The sequence below is a fragment of the Acomys minous genome, assembly GCF_964271855.1.
Source record: "Acomys minous genome assembly, chromosome: 18".
NCBI lineage: Eukaryota > Metazoa > Chordata > Mammalia > Rodentia > Muridae > Acomys > Acomys minous.
The window spans coordinates 57,564,596-57,582,504 of NC_140501.1; the positions used below are offsets into that span (position 1 = coordinate 57,564,596).

At 43.9% G+C, this 17,909-nt stretch overlaps 1 protein-coding gene across 9 annotated transcripts in view; it reads right to left on the reverse strand.

The window, feature by feature from the left end:
* Positions 1 to 10,973: 10,973 nt before the first annotated feature.
* TRIM13 (tripartite motif containing 13) overlaps positions 10,974 to 17,909 on the reverse strand; it is a 35,668-nt gene continuing 28,732 nt past the window's right edge. For all 9 annotated transcript variants that reach the window (XM_084767464.1, XM_084767465.1, XM_084767462.1 and 6 more), the window contains one exon: positions 10,974 to 12,338. In XM_084767464.1, the coding sequence (XP_084623590.1) occupies positions 11,110 to 12,333 (1,224 nt within the window). In that variant the 5' untranslated portion in view covers positions 12,334 to 12,338 and the 3' untranslated portion in view covers positions 10,974 to 11,109. The remainder of the gene's footprint in view (positions 12,339 to 17,909) is intronic.

Consider the following 17,909-nt stretch of genomic DNA (forward strand, 5'->3'; position numbering starts at 1 on the left):
CAGGGATCCTCCCACATGCTCCCCACCTCCCTAAGTACTCTAAGTGTTTTTTAGAACAACAATGCTAGATCCCAGCACTAGGGAGACAGAGGTAGGTGGGTTTCTGAGTTCCAGGCCAACCTGGTCTACAAAACAAAGGGTACACAAACCCTGTCTCAAAAGACCAAAAATAAAAATAGTAAAACAATAACAAAAAGACGCAAATCCCCACCTTTAAAAAAATCAAGATTTCTGGGTGTGGTGGGGCATGCCTTTAATTCCAGCACTTGGGAGGCAGAGGCAGGTCGATCACGGTGAGTTGAAGGCCAACCTAGCCTACAAAGATAGAGAAACCCTGTCTCAAGAAAAAAAAAAAAACCAACAACAACAAAAAAAGACAAAAATGTCCAAACAAAACATGAGAAAAAGTCTGCAAAGATACCATTGAGTTCTTTTAGTGTTGGCCGTCTGCAGGGCATGAGGCCTGCCCTGAAGTCAGGGTAACATTCCCAGTGAGACTCCAATTGAAGTCCAATGCGGTTTCCTCGCACAGAGCTTCTTGTTAGGAGTGGGAGCCCATGCCTGCTCCCCGCTCAGGGCTAGGACCCCAGCTACCTTCAACCTGTGTGGGCCTTTTTCCAGCTGCCACAGTCTGAGCTCACGTGTGTGAGTCCTGTTGTGTCTGGAAGACAGTGTCTCCTTGGAGTCATCCATTATCTCGGGCTCTAACAGTCGTTTCATCTCTTCTGCATAGATGCCTGTGCCTAGAATTCTTGTCTGGAGGCAGGATCTCACTATGTAGACTAGGCACATTTGAAACTCACGGAGATCCACCTATCTGTACCTCCTGAGTACCAGGGTTAAATGTGAGTGCCTGCTACACCAAGTCTAGGAATTTCTTTTTACTTATGTTTTGACATCTCTTCCTCATAAAGCTTATAAACTGCATATTTGTTTTGTTTTGAGAGAGTCTCTGTACCTAGCCCTGTCTAGCCCTTGGAATTAGCTATGTAAACCAGGCTGGCCTTCTGCCTCCTTGGGGCTAGGATTAAAGGCATGTGCCACTACAGCCAGTTCTGCTTCCTGGTGAGTATGGGTGTGTTTGTGTGTATAACTTGTACAAGAAAACTAGTCAATTTTCTCCTACCAGATAGGTTCTCAGGATCAAACTCAAGTCACCAGACTTAGCAGCAAACACCTTTTTGTGCCTCATGCTTATTGATGAACTTTGAGCTTTTTTCTTCCTTTCTTTTTTTCCCTGCTGTGACATTTATTTGAATGTATGCTGCTTAGGAATAAGGATTTTTGTCCTACTCCATGTTTAATCCTTAGAATTTAGTATAATGTGCTTGCTAGTTTTACCTCCCATTTGACATAGATTTAGAGTCTTTTGAAAGGAGGGAGCATCAATTGAAAAAAATGCTTCCATAAGATCAGGCTTCTTAATTAGTAATTCATCAGGGAAGGCCCTGCCTATTGTAGTTTGTGCCACTCCTGGCCTGGTAAACCTGGATTCTATAAACTAGCACGGTAATCCCAGTACTCGGGAGGCAGAAGCAGGTGGATCGAGGCCAGCCTGGTCTACAAAATGAGTCTAGGACGGCCAGGGCTATTATACCAAGAAACCCTGTCTCAAAAAGCCGAAAAGAAAAGAAAAAATGATGAGCAAGCCAGTAAGCAGTACTTCTTCATGGCCTCAGCATCAACTCCTACCTCTAGATTTCTCCCCTTCTTAAGTTCCTGTCCTGACTTCTGTTGGAAGTGTGTAAAGGACACAGGGCCCTTGTGCTCACAGAAAAGCACTAGGAAAAGCAAGAATGCTAAACATTCAAGGTTATCTCTTCAATGGAGATATACAGTACCTAGAGGGTGAGGAGTGGGTGTAGTTAACAGCCTGATGGCTGTGCTATCTGGGGCCAGACCACACCTGAAGCCCCAGACTCCTAGACCTTTAGCTTTGTTTCTCAATCAGTAGAACCCATCCCCAGGGGAAGATGTCACCGGCACTTTGTAACTTGGTGACCTCTGTGATGACCTAGACCACACCACAAGGTCTCCTAAGCACTTAAGCTATAGAACCCATTCTTCGGTGAGTGCAGGACTGTAATCCCAACACCCAGGAGGCAAAGGCAGGAGGATCTCTGTGAGTTCAAGGCCAGCCTGGTCTACAAAATGAGTCCAGGACCACCAGAGTGACATGAAGAAGCCGAGTCTCAAAAAACAAAAGCTTTATTGTGACAACTGTTACCAGGAAGCTTTTTTTCTAATGTTGCATTGTACTTAAATATGATCATAATAGAGCTGGGTGGGCATGGTGGATCTATTCGAGGCCAGCCTGATCTACAAAGCTAGTCCAGGACAGCCAAGACTACACAGACTAAAATAAACTGCCCCATCTAACACTCAAGTTTGAACCAACACAGGCAAATAAATAGTGTTCAACTGGATTTCCTTCTTGCATCACATGGTTACTCTACTGACTGGTGTTTGCAGGGATGCCTACAGAAGTGTAAGCCAAACTCTTTTCTCCAACTTGCTTCTGGTCATGGTGTTTCATCACAGTCATAGTAACTAAGACTAACATTTAAAATATGTTCTTGAATTACCTGCATACTTTGTTGTTTGTTTGTTTGTTTTTTGAGACAGGGTTTCTCTGTAACAGCTCTGGCTGTCCTGGAACTTGCTCTATAGTCCAGGCTGGCCTCAAACTCATGGAGATCCGCCTGCCTCCACCTCCCAAGTGCTTGAATTAAAGGCGTGCGCCGCCACCGCCCAGTGACTTGCATACTTTGAAGTGCTTCCATACAACAACTTTTCACCCAACACTAGGAGCCTTTTGATGAAGTGCTTTCTCTTGTAGGTGTTTATCCTAGAATTTAAACACAAATATAACACAAGAGCAACTTCTAAGTTGTTATGTTTATTTTAAATGTTATTTCAGAGTTTTCACTAAATTTAGATACTGTATGATAAGTTTAACATAATACTGTATATATAGTACCATTAGATTTTTTTTTTTTTTTTTTTTTTTTGCCTTGGCTGTCCTGGATTCACTCTGTATACCAGGCTGCCTTTGCCTCCCTGAGTGCTGGACTTAAAGGCATGCACCTCCTCAACTGGCGCATTAGAACTTTTCAAAGAACCTGTATTTAAGTGAAGAAACCTGGTTTTGTGATAACATACAAGTCTACATAAATATCCGCTGCTGGGCAATGTAGGCTCCAACTTTAAATGCTTATACCTCCCTTCCAACCCACCTACCCTAGATAGGCCAGAAAGGAGATTTAGGGGAACCAAGGTAGACCTTGTTGGACTCAGTTCCCGGGAGCGATTCCCCTGGCATAGTCGGCAGGATTTCAGCAGACCAGCAGTTCCACCAAAGTTGCTGCTGGAACCTGGAACAGCAGCCAGAGCCCTGGAGCCTTGAAGCGTTCTCTGGAGTGATTCTCTCTAGGAGCATCTTGAAGTGGAGCGATGAACAGCCAAACAATACCAAGACCAAAATGCCCAGCCTCCTGTTTTGGGTTCATACATATATCTCCCTGAGTCTGTACTAGGATGTGTTTCAGCTGGCAAAAAACAAGCCCTCACCACCCCCACCCCTGAAGTGGTTCGACTTCTAGGTGGATAAAAACCACCTGCTTTCTCACAAGTCTGTTTCCCATCCCACACTTGGGATCAAAACAAAAACATGTTTACATCCAATAACTATCCCACACTTGGTGTCAAAACAAAAACATGTTTATATCCACGACAGGGCAGTATAAGGTAGTCAAAGGGGACATACTTTGTATGCATGAGGGTTCAGTCATTGTGATTTGAATAGGTTTGGCCCATAAAGAGTAGGCCCTATTGGGAGGTGTGGCCTTACTGGAGGAATTGTATTACTGGGCATAGACCTTGAGGTCTCCTATGCTGAAGCGATGCTCAGTGTGACAGTCCCCTTCTGTTGTCTTCAGATGATGATGTATAGCCTCAGCTCCTCCAGTACCATGTCTTCCTGCACACTCCCATGCTTCCAGCCAGATGATAATGGACTAACCCACTGAAGCTATAAGCCAGCCCCAAGTAAATGTTTTCCTTTATAAGAGTTACCATGGTCAGCCAGGCACAGTGGTGCATACCTGTAATGCCAGCACTGGGGAGGCAGAAGCAGGCCAATCAATCCCTGAATTCAAGGCCAGCCTGGTTTACAGAGAGAGTCTAGGACAGTCAGGGCTCTGTTATAATGGAGAAGCCCTGTCTCGGAGGGGTGGGGGAACAGTGAGTGAGTGCCTCCCACATGCTAGGCAGCATAATGAGAACTGTCTCCTTTAACCACCACCCTTATAACCTATGAGGGAGATACACAGAAATGTTAAATGCCTTAAGTCACATAGCTAATAAATGGCTCAACTACAGTCCAAGTCCACAGCCCATGTTTAAAAACTGGAGTTCATGGGGAAAGGCTTGAAAGAGGAAGTGGCAAAGCACAAACTACCTTGTTGTTTGAGAGAACAGGCAGTGTGGCTTTAAGCACTGCTGGGGCCTAGTTACCCAGAGGCAAGAGGGCAGGTAGGAGAGAAGACCTGAAGTTAACCCTGAGTACACATCTGACATGCATGCCCCAATACGGAATTTCCAAACAAGAACAGGGTCACTTTGGAGATGGCGCTGGTATGGTGGTAGTGTCTGGTTTGGGTGTTTTATTTACCCTAAGGACTTGAGGGCTTTTTATCCTTTCAAAGCCTCTGTCTCCAGAGGCTGATGTTCTAGTGCTGACCAGACGAAAGCCTGCCTTTGATAAAATGTCAACCAGTAAGCCCAAGACATTAGTTCCAGTGGCCAATTTCCAGTCATCAGGCTTTATGGAAATGTACCTGGGGCATACCAAGACGTATGCAATTACAAGGCATTCTTTTTAACAATAAATAAAAGTACACATAGAAATTTATTCACAACCTCAGAGAAATGTTTCATACCTTTCTCTTTTTTCTTGGGTTTTTGAGACAGGGTTACACTGTCGCCCATGATGGCCTCAGATTCATGATCCATCTCCCTCAGACAAGATTATAAGTGTGTACCCCAGGCTTGGCAACAGAACTTTTTGGGGGGGGGCGGGGGTTAGAGGTATTTACTTTTATCCTTTGAGACAGGGTTTCTGTGTGTAGCCCTTCTTATGCTGTACCCAGGCTGGTCTTGAAATCAGAGATCCGCCTGCTTCTGCCTCACAAGTGCTGGGATTAAAGGTGTGCGCCACCACAGATTCCTTTTGAGACTTCATTTTCAAATTTGAATCAGTAATTCTGAACATTAAAGAGACCATGACTCCCAAGTCATTTCAATTAAACTTAGAAATATAATCACAATTGTTGGCTTCTCATTGAAATTATTTCTTGGAACAATTTGGCCAAAGATTTAAACTGGGCTGGAGAGATGGCTCAGAGGTTAAGAGCACTGTTTGTTCTACCAAAGGTCCGGAGTTCAATTCCCAGCAACCGCATGGTGGCTCACAACCATCTATTAATGAAATCTGGTGCCCTCTTCTGCTGTGCAGGCAGAATATTGTATAAGTAATAAATTTTTGGCGCAGCCCTTGGCAGGCGGATCGCTGTGAGAAAAAGAAAATTATTTTTTTATCTAGCTCATTTCTAGCTTTTCTCTTATCCAATTTGACTAAATTGATTTATTATTTTATTACCACTGTACATTTACAAATTTCCACTAAACTTATATTAGTACTGCCATTATAATTTGAGATTTATTCCTATCAAACCAGCCTTTCCGAGTTAAAATTTGAAGATAAAAAAAGTCAAGGCTCCATTTCATTGCCACCTTTTCATCAATAACTAACTTACTGAACAGCAAATTATGGTAGTCAAAACCTGATTGAAAATGCTCTACAGCCAGGCATGGTGACGCACACCTTTAATCCCAGCATGTGGAAGCAGAGGCAGGCAGATCGCTGTGAGTTCAAGGCCAGGCTGGTCTACAAAGTGAGTCAAGGACAGCCAAGGGTACACAGAGAAACCTTGTCTCAAAAAAAAAAAAGAAAGAAAGAAAGAGAAAGAAAGAAAATGCTCTACAACCCTTTAGCCACTAAGGATTCCTCAAAGCCAGTATATATATACCCATGCTCCTTTAGTAATGGCAATACAGCATGAAGAATATGTCACCAAGGAAAAAAATTTTTTTGTCTTCCCACTGTTTGTTTTAAGAATGTCAAAAAACAAGGAAAAAAAAAACAGCTTCCCTTAGTGTCAGGCAGATACCAAAGCTATGTATAGTGTCGCAGGTAAAACAATGTTTGAGCACGAGCACATCCCTGGTCATTAACTGAAGTCATGTTCATGAACTCTTCACTAACAAAGAATCCAGTTAACAGCTAGAAACTACCAAGCTGCAAAGCCCATCTCTAAAAACGTTTATTGTGCTTCAGAATTTTAACAGTAGTAAAGGATTTCATCTACGCACAAATAATTATATGGTCTAGAAACATTTGTCAGAAAGTTACAGAGTATCATGAAAGCATTAAGATACAAATAGCAAGGAGTAGGTGGTTTTAAAAAAAAAAAAAAAAAAAGAATGTTCTTGCAATAAGCCATTGAGCCAAAACTGTTGCATCTGATTCTCCCTGAGGCCAAACTGGGCAGGATTTCAAGAAACAAAAGGATGGACTAAAGAAAGAGAACAGGACCCTCCACTTCCTCCTAGTGTCGCAGGCAGACCCAGGACCTCCAGTACATGCCACCCAAGGACTCTTCCACTGAACTCCATCGCACCTCACACCACCTTAGTTTTAAAATTCTAGGGCAACTATACTTCATCTAGTTTAATCTAAAAGGGAAAGGTCAGAAGTTGGCTACAAAAGAGACTCCAGAATCCTGAGACCATAACTTACTAAAGTGTTATCACATGAGTGGACATCTTAAGATAAAATCCAAGAACACAACCCACTTGGAATGTTACAAACACACCGAAGCAGCTTAGAAGCCTGCCAGGCTTATACCATATTCACCATCCAAAAACATCTGAGTAGACAGATTCAGACCAAAGATTAGCAAAAAACATAATTGCCAATTAGTTATAGAATCAAAATGGCCATTTGTTTTGTCTTTTTAATGTATTTATTATGTATAGTGTTTTGCCCTGCATATACACCTGAACGCCAGAAGAGGGCACCAGATCTCACCATAGGTGATTGTGAGCCAGTATGGAGTTGCTGGGAATTGAACTCAGGACCTTTGGAAGAACTGCCAGTGCTCTTAACCACTGAGCCATCTCTCCAGCCCCCAATTTCAAATCTTGTTTTAAGATTATAACTGGTACCGTAAAAATTTTAAATTTGAAAGAACGTTTAGTATTTCTATCTTTTCATCTACACTGTCCTAAAATCAAGAATGCCACTTTTTCTTAGGTTTCTAACTTTCTGAAAAGGGATGCTAAAAAGGGTCATTATCATTTTATTGAAATGTAAAACAACAAATACATTATTTCTCTTATATAAGCACTTACTCTCCAATGAAAATAAAGTTTGACAACAGGACCTTAGAGGTCCTTCATGGTCTATTTGATTGGTACAAATGAAATTTCAGTTTATTTAGAAGACCAAGAAATAAGGAAGTGTGTAGGTTTATTACCATACTTAGTTATACGCCCCATGGGACTCCTTCCTGATAGCTACACTACAGGCTAAGAACTCTAAAATATGTCTATCTCAAAAAAGTGACTTGCTTTTAAATACTGTAAATAAAGACTGCACAAAAGCTTGTAATAAAATTTTGTCTCAAAACAAAAGGGCAGCCATCCTTAAGATCCTGACAGCTGTCGGACGTGGTGGTGCACACCTTTAATCCAAGCACTCGGAGGCAGAGGCAGGCAGATTGCGCTGAGTTTGAGGCCAGCCTGGTCTACAAAGTGAGCCTAGGACAGCCAAGGCTACACAGAGAAACCCTGTCTAGAAAAAACAAGCAAAAAACAAAACAGCAAGAAGATCCTGACAGCCTATGCCAGTGCTTTGAGTAGTGACAGAGCCAAGGCTATAACCCAACACTGAACCTCTCTGATGTGCAAGCCAGACTTAAACCGACTCATTAGCAATGGAATATAATCTGAGTAAGTCTCTCTCATAACTACACAGACCTCAGTTTCTATTTTCCCTGGGCAGTCTTGATTTATTACAATACCTTCTTAGTCTGAAAGTACCCAAGTTCAGAAAATAACTACTTGTTTTACAGGACAAATGATTGTTCTGAATAAACTTTTTTTTTTTTTTTTTTTTTTTTTTTTTTTTTTGCTGCCAAGAATAATTTTAGGCATAAAGAACTTTCAGTTTTGAGGCTGGGTATGATGGCACACACCTTTAATCCCAGCACTGGGGAGGCAGAGGCAGGTGGATCACTGTGAGTGCGAGGCCAGCCTGGTCTAGGACAGCCAAGGCTACACAGAGAAACCTTGCCTCAAAACAAACAAACAAAAAACCCTTCAGTTTTGAGAGAAAATGTCAGAAAACTAGAATAGAAGAGATGCTTCAGCATTCACAATACTTGACTCCTGCGTGGTGCTCAATAGTGCCGTCAGCCACAGTGGAAAAGCAGGCCATGCTGAGAAGGTCTCTGTGCAGGCAATGAAGTAAAGCCACCTGAGGGAGGAAGGAGCTACTGTTCCCAGCCAGTGCTGACGGCTGTCTACAAACACTGTGATCAGTCTAGTTAGCATCTCAGCTGATGAGCAAGAGAACCAAGTTCATAGATAAGAGCTTCTCTCTGAAGCCTATGACAGTCTGCAAAATCAGAGGGTAACAGAAGCTCATGCTTTCCCAAAAAAATCTATCATCAAACTAAATAAAATGCCATCTCTATCCACAAAAATCTGGCCATCAACTATCCTGAACTCTTGGTCTCTGCCACCTAACATGCCTGCCAACTGGGGGGCAGGGAACCGCTTGAGGGTTGAGCCTTGTTGTGACTATCTTCTCCCCCCCCCCACGTTCAAAGTGACCAGGTCATCACCGCTCGTTCTTCCCAGCTTCTCATTAGTGACCAGAACCCATCAACAGGGACTGTAAAAACCCTCGGCCTGTTACCAGAATGTTACATATGATTAGGAACAGGGAAGTGGAGATAGGAAACTAGACCTCAATTCCAAGGTAACTATTGTCAAGACAAACAGTGTGTCCATAGCTGTGTTTGCAAATGTGAGTTGCTTGGAAACTTGTAGTATATAAAATGGAAAACACAAATGAAACAATGTGTCAATATATTTCATAATTTCAAATAGATCCCTTTCTTGTAACCCCCTAAAAACAAAAATCTCCTGTATCTCACTAAAAACAACGGGGGGAAGAAACACAAAAAAACTCTTGCAATTGGCGTGCAGTTCAAGGATAAGAGAGAGTGCTTGCCTAATGTGTGCACAGCCTTGCCTGAGCTCTGGCTCCAGCACTAAAGAAATCATTCTCCTTAAAACCCCAACATAAACCGGGCGTGGTAGCACACGCCTTTAATCCCAGCACTACTCGGGAGGCAGAGGCAGGTGGATCACTGTGAGTTCAAGGCCAGCCTGGTCTACAAAGTGAGTCCAGGACAGCTAATGCTACACAGAGAGACCGTGTCTCGAAAAACAAAAACCCCTAACATAAATCAACATTCCAGTCCCAAGGAGCTGAAGAGCACTCTCTCCACAGACATTTACCAAGCCCTGCGGCTGAGGTGAGATTTATAGAAAACACTATCTGGTTTTGGACTTCCCCCTCTCCCCCTTAGTAATAGCTAGATCATGAATTGTGTTCAGAACGAGCAGCCTAAACCAGGCATGGTGGCACACACCTTTAATCCCAGCACTTGGGAGGCAGAGGCAGGTGGATCACTGTAAATTCAAGGCCAGCCTGATTTACAAAGCGAGTCCAGGATAGTCAAGGCTACAGAGAAACCTTGTCTCAAAAAAAACAAAAAAACAAGCAATCAAAGCCAGCCTGGTCTACAAAGAGTTCCAGGACAGTCAAGGCTGTTACACAGAGAAACCCTGTCTCAAAAACACCGGGAGGGAAGGAAGGGAGGGAGAGTTTAGCTGATCACCTCACACCTGGTAGCTAAGGACGACACTGTTCTGTGCCAGCTTTCCTTATCCCTGGTCACCTTAGCTCTTCTCAACCAAATCAAAGCCCGGGGTAGACAAGGCACTCTAACCCACTTCACTCAGTGGGCTTTCAAGAGTCTATTTTTACACGACAGAAATAAAGCCCACTAAATGCAGTTTAAGGACAGGTTTCTTTGTTTCATTTGAATTCTAAGCAAGGTGAGAAAACTAAGTACCCCTGTCCTGGGGGCACTGTTCTCCCTTGCCAGCGGGGAGGACAGCGTTAAGGCTTCACTTGATGGTTTCATGCGTGCTGTGTCTTCTATTGTCAGGCTGGTCTTCCTACCCGACACACTATAGGCAACAGAACTGGGTTGCTTGTGCAGTTGCTGTGACACTTTAAAACACAACCACACTATGTACCAGACAAAAGATGGCTTTCCCAATTCCTACCTTTCCTACATGTAAAAAACTGTTAGGTGACTGCAAGAACAAAAGTCAAGTGATTCCAATACCTGGGAGGCTTGAGGCAGGACTACCAAGCCTGTCAAAACAATAAGAGAGGGAAAGACATGGTTTCCAAAATTATAAAACTATAAAAAAATTTACACTGAGAAAAGAATCCTCTAAAACAAACATGGGTGTCCAATGCACTCGGTCTTCACTCTGCTCTGTTCAGTGTGCTTGACTCAGCACTACACTCACTGCTGAGTCACCGATGCTGTGCGTGCACTCACCTCCCCCTCGTTTGGCTGCTTCCTGGCTGGTCTCAAAGTCCCAGGCTCAAGAGATCCCCAAAGAGCTACAGACATCCCCACGTGCCACTTACCACAGCACACACAGCCAATACAAGAGGCAGAGTATTTATTTTCAATCCGTCTTTAAGAAGGAAGGGAAGCTTGGGACTACTAACCTTCACTTTTATCTTTACCCTGATATTTGAGTAACACAAAGATGACTTTATTGACGAGATACTTTTAAAAGAAACAAAGGACTGGAATCTTGAGCAAATCTCAGTTATTCCTGTGTTCTCTAGAATCCCATCAAAAATCAGAACTGTATAATTAAAAGGCTTTATAATAGCTTATATTTGCATACAAATTCTGCCACATAGTTCAGTACCACCAAACTAACATTTTTGATGCCTTCACTGAAAACGAAAAACCCATGTGTCATCTGTTCCCAGTAAAAAACAGACTGTTCTACAAAAGCCGCTGATTTAGTCAGGTAAGAACTAAAGCTTGAAAGACAGTCTTTCCAAGCTGCCAATTCATCGAGCGGAGACCACTCCGGGAGCACGGGGCCACTGAAGACCGCGAGGAGAGCCAGCAGGGCCAGCGCCACGAGCAACAGGCAGGGGCGCCAGGCAGGCCTGCCGGTGAGCGCGCCCGCGTCTTGAGGCAGAGACAGCTTATCCACATCCACGAGCCGAATGTTCTCCCACTCCCTGGTATCAAAGTTCTTCATTAAAGGGCTTGTGGGCAAAGTAGAGGGCGGCAAGGGAGTTTCCTTGATCACTTTGATTTTCTCCCTGAACTCCTGCATCTGCTGCAAAAATATAATAGGTTCCGATACACCTTTGAACGCCTCGGCCATGTTAAAGGCCACCCGCTGCTCCTGTAGAATCGTGGTGAGTTTGTTGATTTCCGGGTCGTAGGCCTGCATCACTGCAAGCTTCATAGTTTCAAAGTCAGACAGGATCTCGTTCTTCTTTTGATCCAAGGTGTGTTGTAACTTCTCGAAAAACTCCTTTACTTTGTCTGACTCTTTAGTGAGGAGCTGTAGGGATTTCCTCTTGTTCGTTTCCAAAGTGTCCAAGCGGGAAAGAGCATCTGCCCGGCGCCAAGTCTCAAAACTCTGGAAGAGGGACTCAAAGGCAACCCTTTCCTGAATGTAGGCATCTTCAATAGAAGAGAAGACGTGCTTAGTGTGGTCCCCACGGGTGGCACAGATCCCACAAATCAGCTGCATGTCAGTCACACAGAAAATGTTGAGAGGCTGACCCGCGTGTCCTTTGCACACTGGCATTTTGGGAGAAATCTTGATTTTGTTGTATTTCTCCACAATGCCCTTTAGGGAGTAATTAACCTGCAGACTGTGGACTCCAGTGGCGGAAGTCTCCTTACGGCAGGTAGGGCACTTGAACGGGGAAGGTCTCCACACTGAATTCCGCACATTCCCCTCCAAGAGCCCTTCTAAGCATTTTTTGCAGAAGTTGTGTGAGCAGGGCAAAACTCGAGGATCGTCAAACAAACTGCAACAAATTGGGCACGTGAGATCTTCCTCAAGCAGCTCCATCACACCTACCACAGAAAAAGGAACACTTAGTTCAATCACAGGACACCATCTTCCCAGGAAAATGTCATACTGAAACAACCAAAGGATAATACGAGAGGCCTGTGGGAAAGGCATGTACACTAAAGCATGTCTAACTCCCTGGGCAAGGACACTCCTGTACACAAGGCCTTTGTGAGGGCTTTCCAACAACAGCTTTGCGAGACAGGGTTAGGACCGGGACAACTGCAAAAAGGCGCCAACAAGACCCAACACTGTTCTAAAACAGAGCTGACTAGAGGATGTCAGAAACAAAGCGTCTCATTGTCTTTACAGAATGAGCTCTTCACTTTGGGCCCACAAGTATGAAATGGTATGCTACTTAAAGGCAGAAGCACGCAATATAATCTGTGCACGTACTCTATTCCAACTTCTACTGGAAACCAGCTATTTTTCTATTTCAAAGACAAGCTTACAATTATTTAAGAGAACCATAGTGTAAAAGGCACAAAAGAGTTATAATGAAATGCGGTAGATTTTTTGCTGTTGTTTGAGAGGGGAGTTATTTTTCCTTGGTTGGTTTTAATTCCAAACCCATGCTCTATGTGCTGTGCTACCGAATTAATCCTCTCTGAAGGGCAGAAACCTAAGTGCCCCTCTCTCAGAGAACCGGTGAGACCACAACATCTTCTTCATAATGATGTGTTACGCTGACATTTGCACCAACTGTATCAAGCAACAGGAGGCAGAAACTGCTGGAACTTTACCGGGAACAAGAAAGACTGTAAGAGGACTACCGAGCTGCACCACGCCTCTGTTCTTCAGAGCACACAAAGGGACGAGGGGGAAGCCGCTGCCAGCCAGTGGCTTTCTCAGCCAGGCTGATTACAGCACACAGCTACAACCCCAGCACTCAGCAAGATATATAGAGAAGAATATCAGTTCAAGACCAACAAGGCTACAAAGCAAGGTCCAGCCTAGTCTGCACTATGAGACTTCTTCAGAAACAAATGACAAAACCTTGGTGAAGCAACAAAGATTACTCACTTTGTCAAAGCCTGATTCTTGTGTACGTCTTTTTACTGTGTCACAGCATAAGAACTACACACAAAAGCACTTGTGCGTGCCAGCAGATGCTGTCTAAAGGGAGCAGCAGGCTCACGTGACTGCACTACAAGAGGAGCCAGCTGCTTCTATTAGGGAAACAGTGTACACCAGCGCCACGCTTGTTAGGTAGCTGACAGACATCATCTCAAAGGTGAATAAGATGAGCTTACTACTTCCAGGAATACAGTTCCTCCTGACAATGAAAAGGCTGGGTTTTATGCTAAAATTTGAGCTTTTGCAAAATGTATCTGTTACTTGTAAATGTCCCCTTAAAGACTCTGATAAATGGTAAACTTAATAAATGTGAGGGTTATTGGGGTCTATTATAATATGAAATATGTCAATGTTTGGAGGCCTATCTAACAATCATCTGTTTCCTCAAGTCACATTACAAATCATGCATAGAGAAGATTTATTTAAAATAGAAGAGCTGAGTGTAGCTCATGAATACCAAGGCCCTGAGTTCAATTCCTAGTACTACAGAAATAAAAAAGTAACAAGAGAGAAACAGCTTACAATAATTACTATCTCATTCACTATAGCATGACCAAAACACTATTATTTTTGAGGTTTGGCACAGTATCTCAAAAAGCTATTAAAATGTTACTCCCTTTATCAGCTACAAACCTGTGTAATGCCAGATTTTTTTTGTATGTCAATCAATTAGAATAGTTGTTTTCAGTCAAATAAACTTCCAGGGCTGGGAATATAGCTCAACAGTTGGTAGAAAGCACACTGGACATTCACAAAGCCCTAGGCTACATCACCAGAGTCTTGCCCAAAGACAGAAAGCTATTATCTATAAAGAATGTCACGCCGGGCGTGGTGGCGCACGCCTTTAATCCCAGCACTCGGGAGGCAGAGGTAGGCGGATCGCTGTGAGTTCGAGGCCAGCCTGGTCTACAAAGTGAGTCCAGGATGGCCAAGGCTACACAGAGACCCTGTCTCTAAAAACCAAAAAAAAAAAAAAAGAATGTCACCTTCATCAACGTATTTTTATTATGTTTGGTAACATACAATGATTTTTATCAGTGTTGTTTTAAATGAGTTATGTTTTAAAGTCCTCAGTTCCCCACTCCACCCCCACACAGGGCGTGTCACTTTGGCTGTCCTGGACATGCTTTGTAGATGAGGCTGTCCTTGAACTCAGATCCACCTGCCTCTGCCTCCCCATGTGCTCAGATTACAGGTGGGCGCCACTGCACCCGGCTCTCAGTTTTTATTTGTAATGTAGTACTAACTATAGAGTGTACATACATATAAACCAAAGAAAGCTCTTGGGGTCCTCAAGCTTCAAGGGAGGATGATCCCTAATGAAGAATACACTATTTCTCAATACAAATTCGTTAAAGTACCTTAATCCCTAAAGACCTAGACCAAAGTCAGCAATCAGTATTTCTCTATCAAGTTTACTTAGGGATACATAAATATTACCAAGTAATAAAAATAGGATGGAGTAATCTGTCCTCTAGTAGCCATCAGATAGTAATCTGGGGGGTTGGAATGAGGGATTAAATCCAGCCGTACACAGCTAAGCAGTCTACCACTGAGCTACACACATACCCAGTCACAACAACTCTCTGTGTGGTGTCTACGTGCAGATAAGATAAACACGCACACAGCTGTCAGGGCCAACGTCAGTCGCTCTCCACCTTTATCTTCTGCAATGGGGATCCCGGGTGAAGCTGACTCACGGACTCATCTGGCCTGGCTGTGGGAGTTTTGCTTTTTTGTTACTTCGAGACAGGGTGGACCTCTGTGAGTTCCAGGCCAGCCAAAGCTACACAGAGAAACCCTGTCTTGAAAAACAAAAACAAGCCGGGCATGGTGGCGCACGCCTTTAATCCCAGCACTCGGGAGGCAGAGGCAGGCGGATCGCTGTGAGTTCGAGGCCAGCCTGGACTACAAAGCGAGTCTAGGACAGCCAAGTCTACACAGAGAGACCCTGTCTCGAAAAAACAAAAAACAAAAAACAAAAAGAAAAGAAAAGAAAAACAAAAAAGGGCACAGCATGGGCGGTGGTGGCGCACACCTTTAATCCCAGAATTTGGAAGGCAGAAGCAGGCAGATAGCTGTGAGTTCGAGGCCAGCCTGGTCTACAAAGTGAGTCCAGGACAGCCAAGGATACGCAGAGAAACCTTGTCTCGGGGGAAAAAAAACCTAGCACAGCAGTTAAGAAGCTGCAAGCATATCCTCTTGCAGAAGACCCATGAGCTCACAACTTATGGTAACTCTAGCCCCAGGGGGAGCTGTCACTTCTGTGTCTGTAGGCACTTGTACGTAGGCACTTGTACTTAGGCACAGAGACACACAATTAAACATAAAATTTTAAAAAGCTTTTGCCAGGCATGTGGTGCACACCTTTAATCCCATCATTCAAAGGCAGAGGCAGGTGGATCTCTGAGTTCCAGGCCAGCCTGGTCTACAGAGGTCTAGGACAGTCAAGAAACTGTTTCAAAACCAAAACTAGGCTTTTTTTGTTTTGTTTTGTTTTTTTGTTTTTTGTTTTTGTTTTTTTGTTGTTGTTGTTTTTATCTTTTGAGACAGGGTTTCTCTATGTAGCCTTGGCTGTCCTGGACTCGCTCTGTAGACCAGGCTGGCCTCAAACTCAGTGATCCACCTGCCTCTGCCTCCCAAGTGCTGGGACTAAAGGCATGCGCCACCACGCCCGGCTCAAAACCAGGCTTTTATAGTAAGCATTATTCCATAGCAAAACTGGTGGCTCTCGGATTATTACATTTACCATAACTTGGTATCTGTTAAGAGTTTTAATATTTACTGTTTCAGTTTTATTATTTATATATTTTATGCTTACGGGATTTTTTTGTTTGTTTTGGGGATTTTCTGGTGGCGGGGAAAGGACAGACTCTCTCACTGGTCTAGAGCTTGCAAAGTAGGCTAGACTGCCTAGCCAGCTACCTGTCCTGTCCCGGCCTCTGCAGTTCTAGGATTACAAGCACGCTGCCCCACAGGGAGCAAGCAGTACCCTTAGCCATCTCGCAGGCTTCCCCAGTAGATTTTTTTTAAAGTGTTACTAATTTATTATTACAGTGCTCTGCCTGCACGTACATCTGAGGGCACCAGTCACCATGTGGTTGCTGGGAGGGAATTGAACTCAGAACCTCTGAAAGAACAGTCAGTGCTCTTAACCTGTGAGCCATTTCTCCAGCACCCCCAATAGATGTTTTTGGGTTGCTTTGGTTTTTTCTTTGAGTTAGGGTTTCTCTGTGTAGCTTTGGCTGACTTGGACTCTCTGTAGACCAGGCTGGCCTTGAACTCACAGCGATATATGCCTGCCTGCCTGCTTCCGAGTGCTGGGATTAAAGGCGTGCACCACCACGCCCAGCCCCAATAGATGTTCTTTGTTTTGTTTTTCAAGACAAGGTTTCTCTGTGTAGCCTTGGCTGTCCTGGACTCGCTTTGTAGCCCAGGCTGGCCTCGAACTCACAGCGATCCACCTGCCTCTGCCTCCCGAGTGCTGGGATTAAAGGCGTGCGCCACCATGCCCGGCCCCAATAGATGTTTTAAGGAGATTAATTTCTATTAAAGAGTGAATGCACAGCTGGGCATGTAGGTGTAAGCCTGTACCTAGCACTTGGGAAGCTACGGCAAGAGGAGCAGGAGTTTTAGGATAGCCTGAGCTACACATTGAGACCTGGTCTTAAAAAAAAAAAACAAAAAACTGAGTGTATGAGTAGCCTTTACAGGATGATTATGATGACTTTGAATGGCTATTATGAGTTTTGCATGCCTTAAACTCTTGGTTGGTCCTATTGCTGTATCCTGCCCTCCCCCCCCCCCCCCCCCCCGCGTTTTCTCTACCGCAGGTGCCCTCTTCTCTCCTTTTCATCCTGACCACCTGGTGTAACTTTTGTTTCCTGTTATTTAACATTGAGGCATGGTGCAATTCTGTTCCCATCTTTACTTATAAGCATACATTTTCCCTCTCGAGACCTATTCTTTGAACAGTGCTAGCCCCTCTTAGGGATGTGCTTTCTCGTCATTTATCTGTAGTTTTGTTTTAGGACGGTATTGTTTAAGCAAAAGCCTGCCAGGTAATCCCAGCACTCGGGAGGCAGAGGCAGGTGGATCGCTGTGAGTTCGAGGCCAGCCTGGTCTACAAAGTGAGTCTAGGACAGGTATACACACAGGAAAACCCTGTCTCAACCACCCCCCCCACAAAAAAAAAAGCAAAAATGGTGTATGAGTGCACACTTCTCACACATGTATATATATAGTTCGTACAAACACATCATGAAATCTAGTCAATATAAATACACCCTACCCGTCATGCAGTTCTTCACCTTAAAACAAAAGCACACTTTTATACAGCTTAGCAAACCTTGAACAAGTCACATTTATTACATTATTCACCTGGATTTAAAACGTAAAACAGATTAACTCAGTTCCCATTCCTACACATCTATGTACTCTATGTACCTTGAGAACAAGGGGAAGGAATAGATGTAAGGGCCTGGGTGAAAACCGATGAA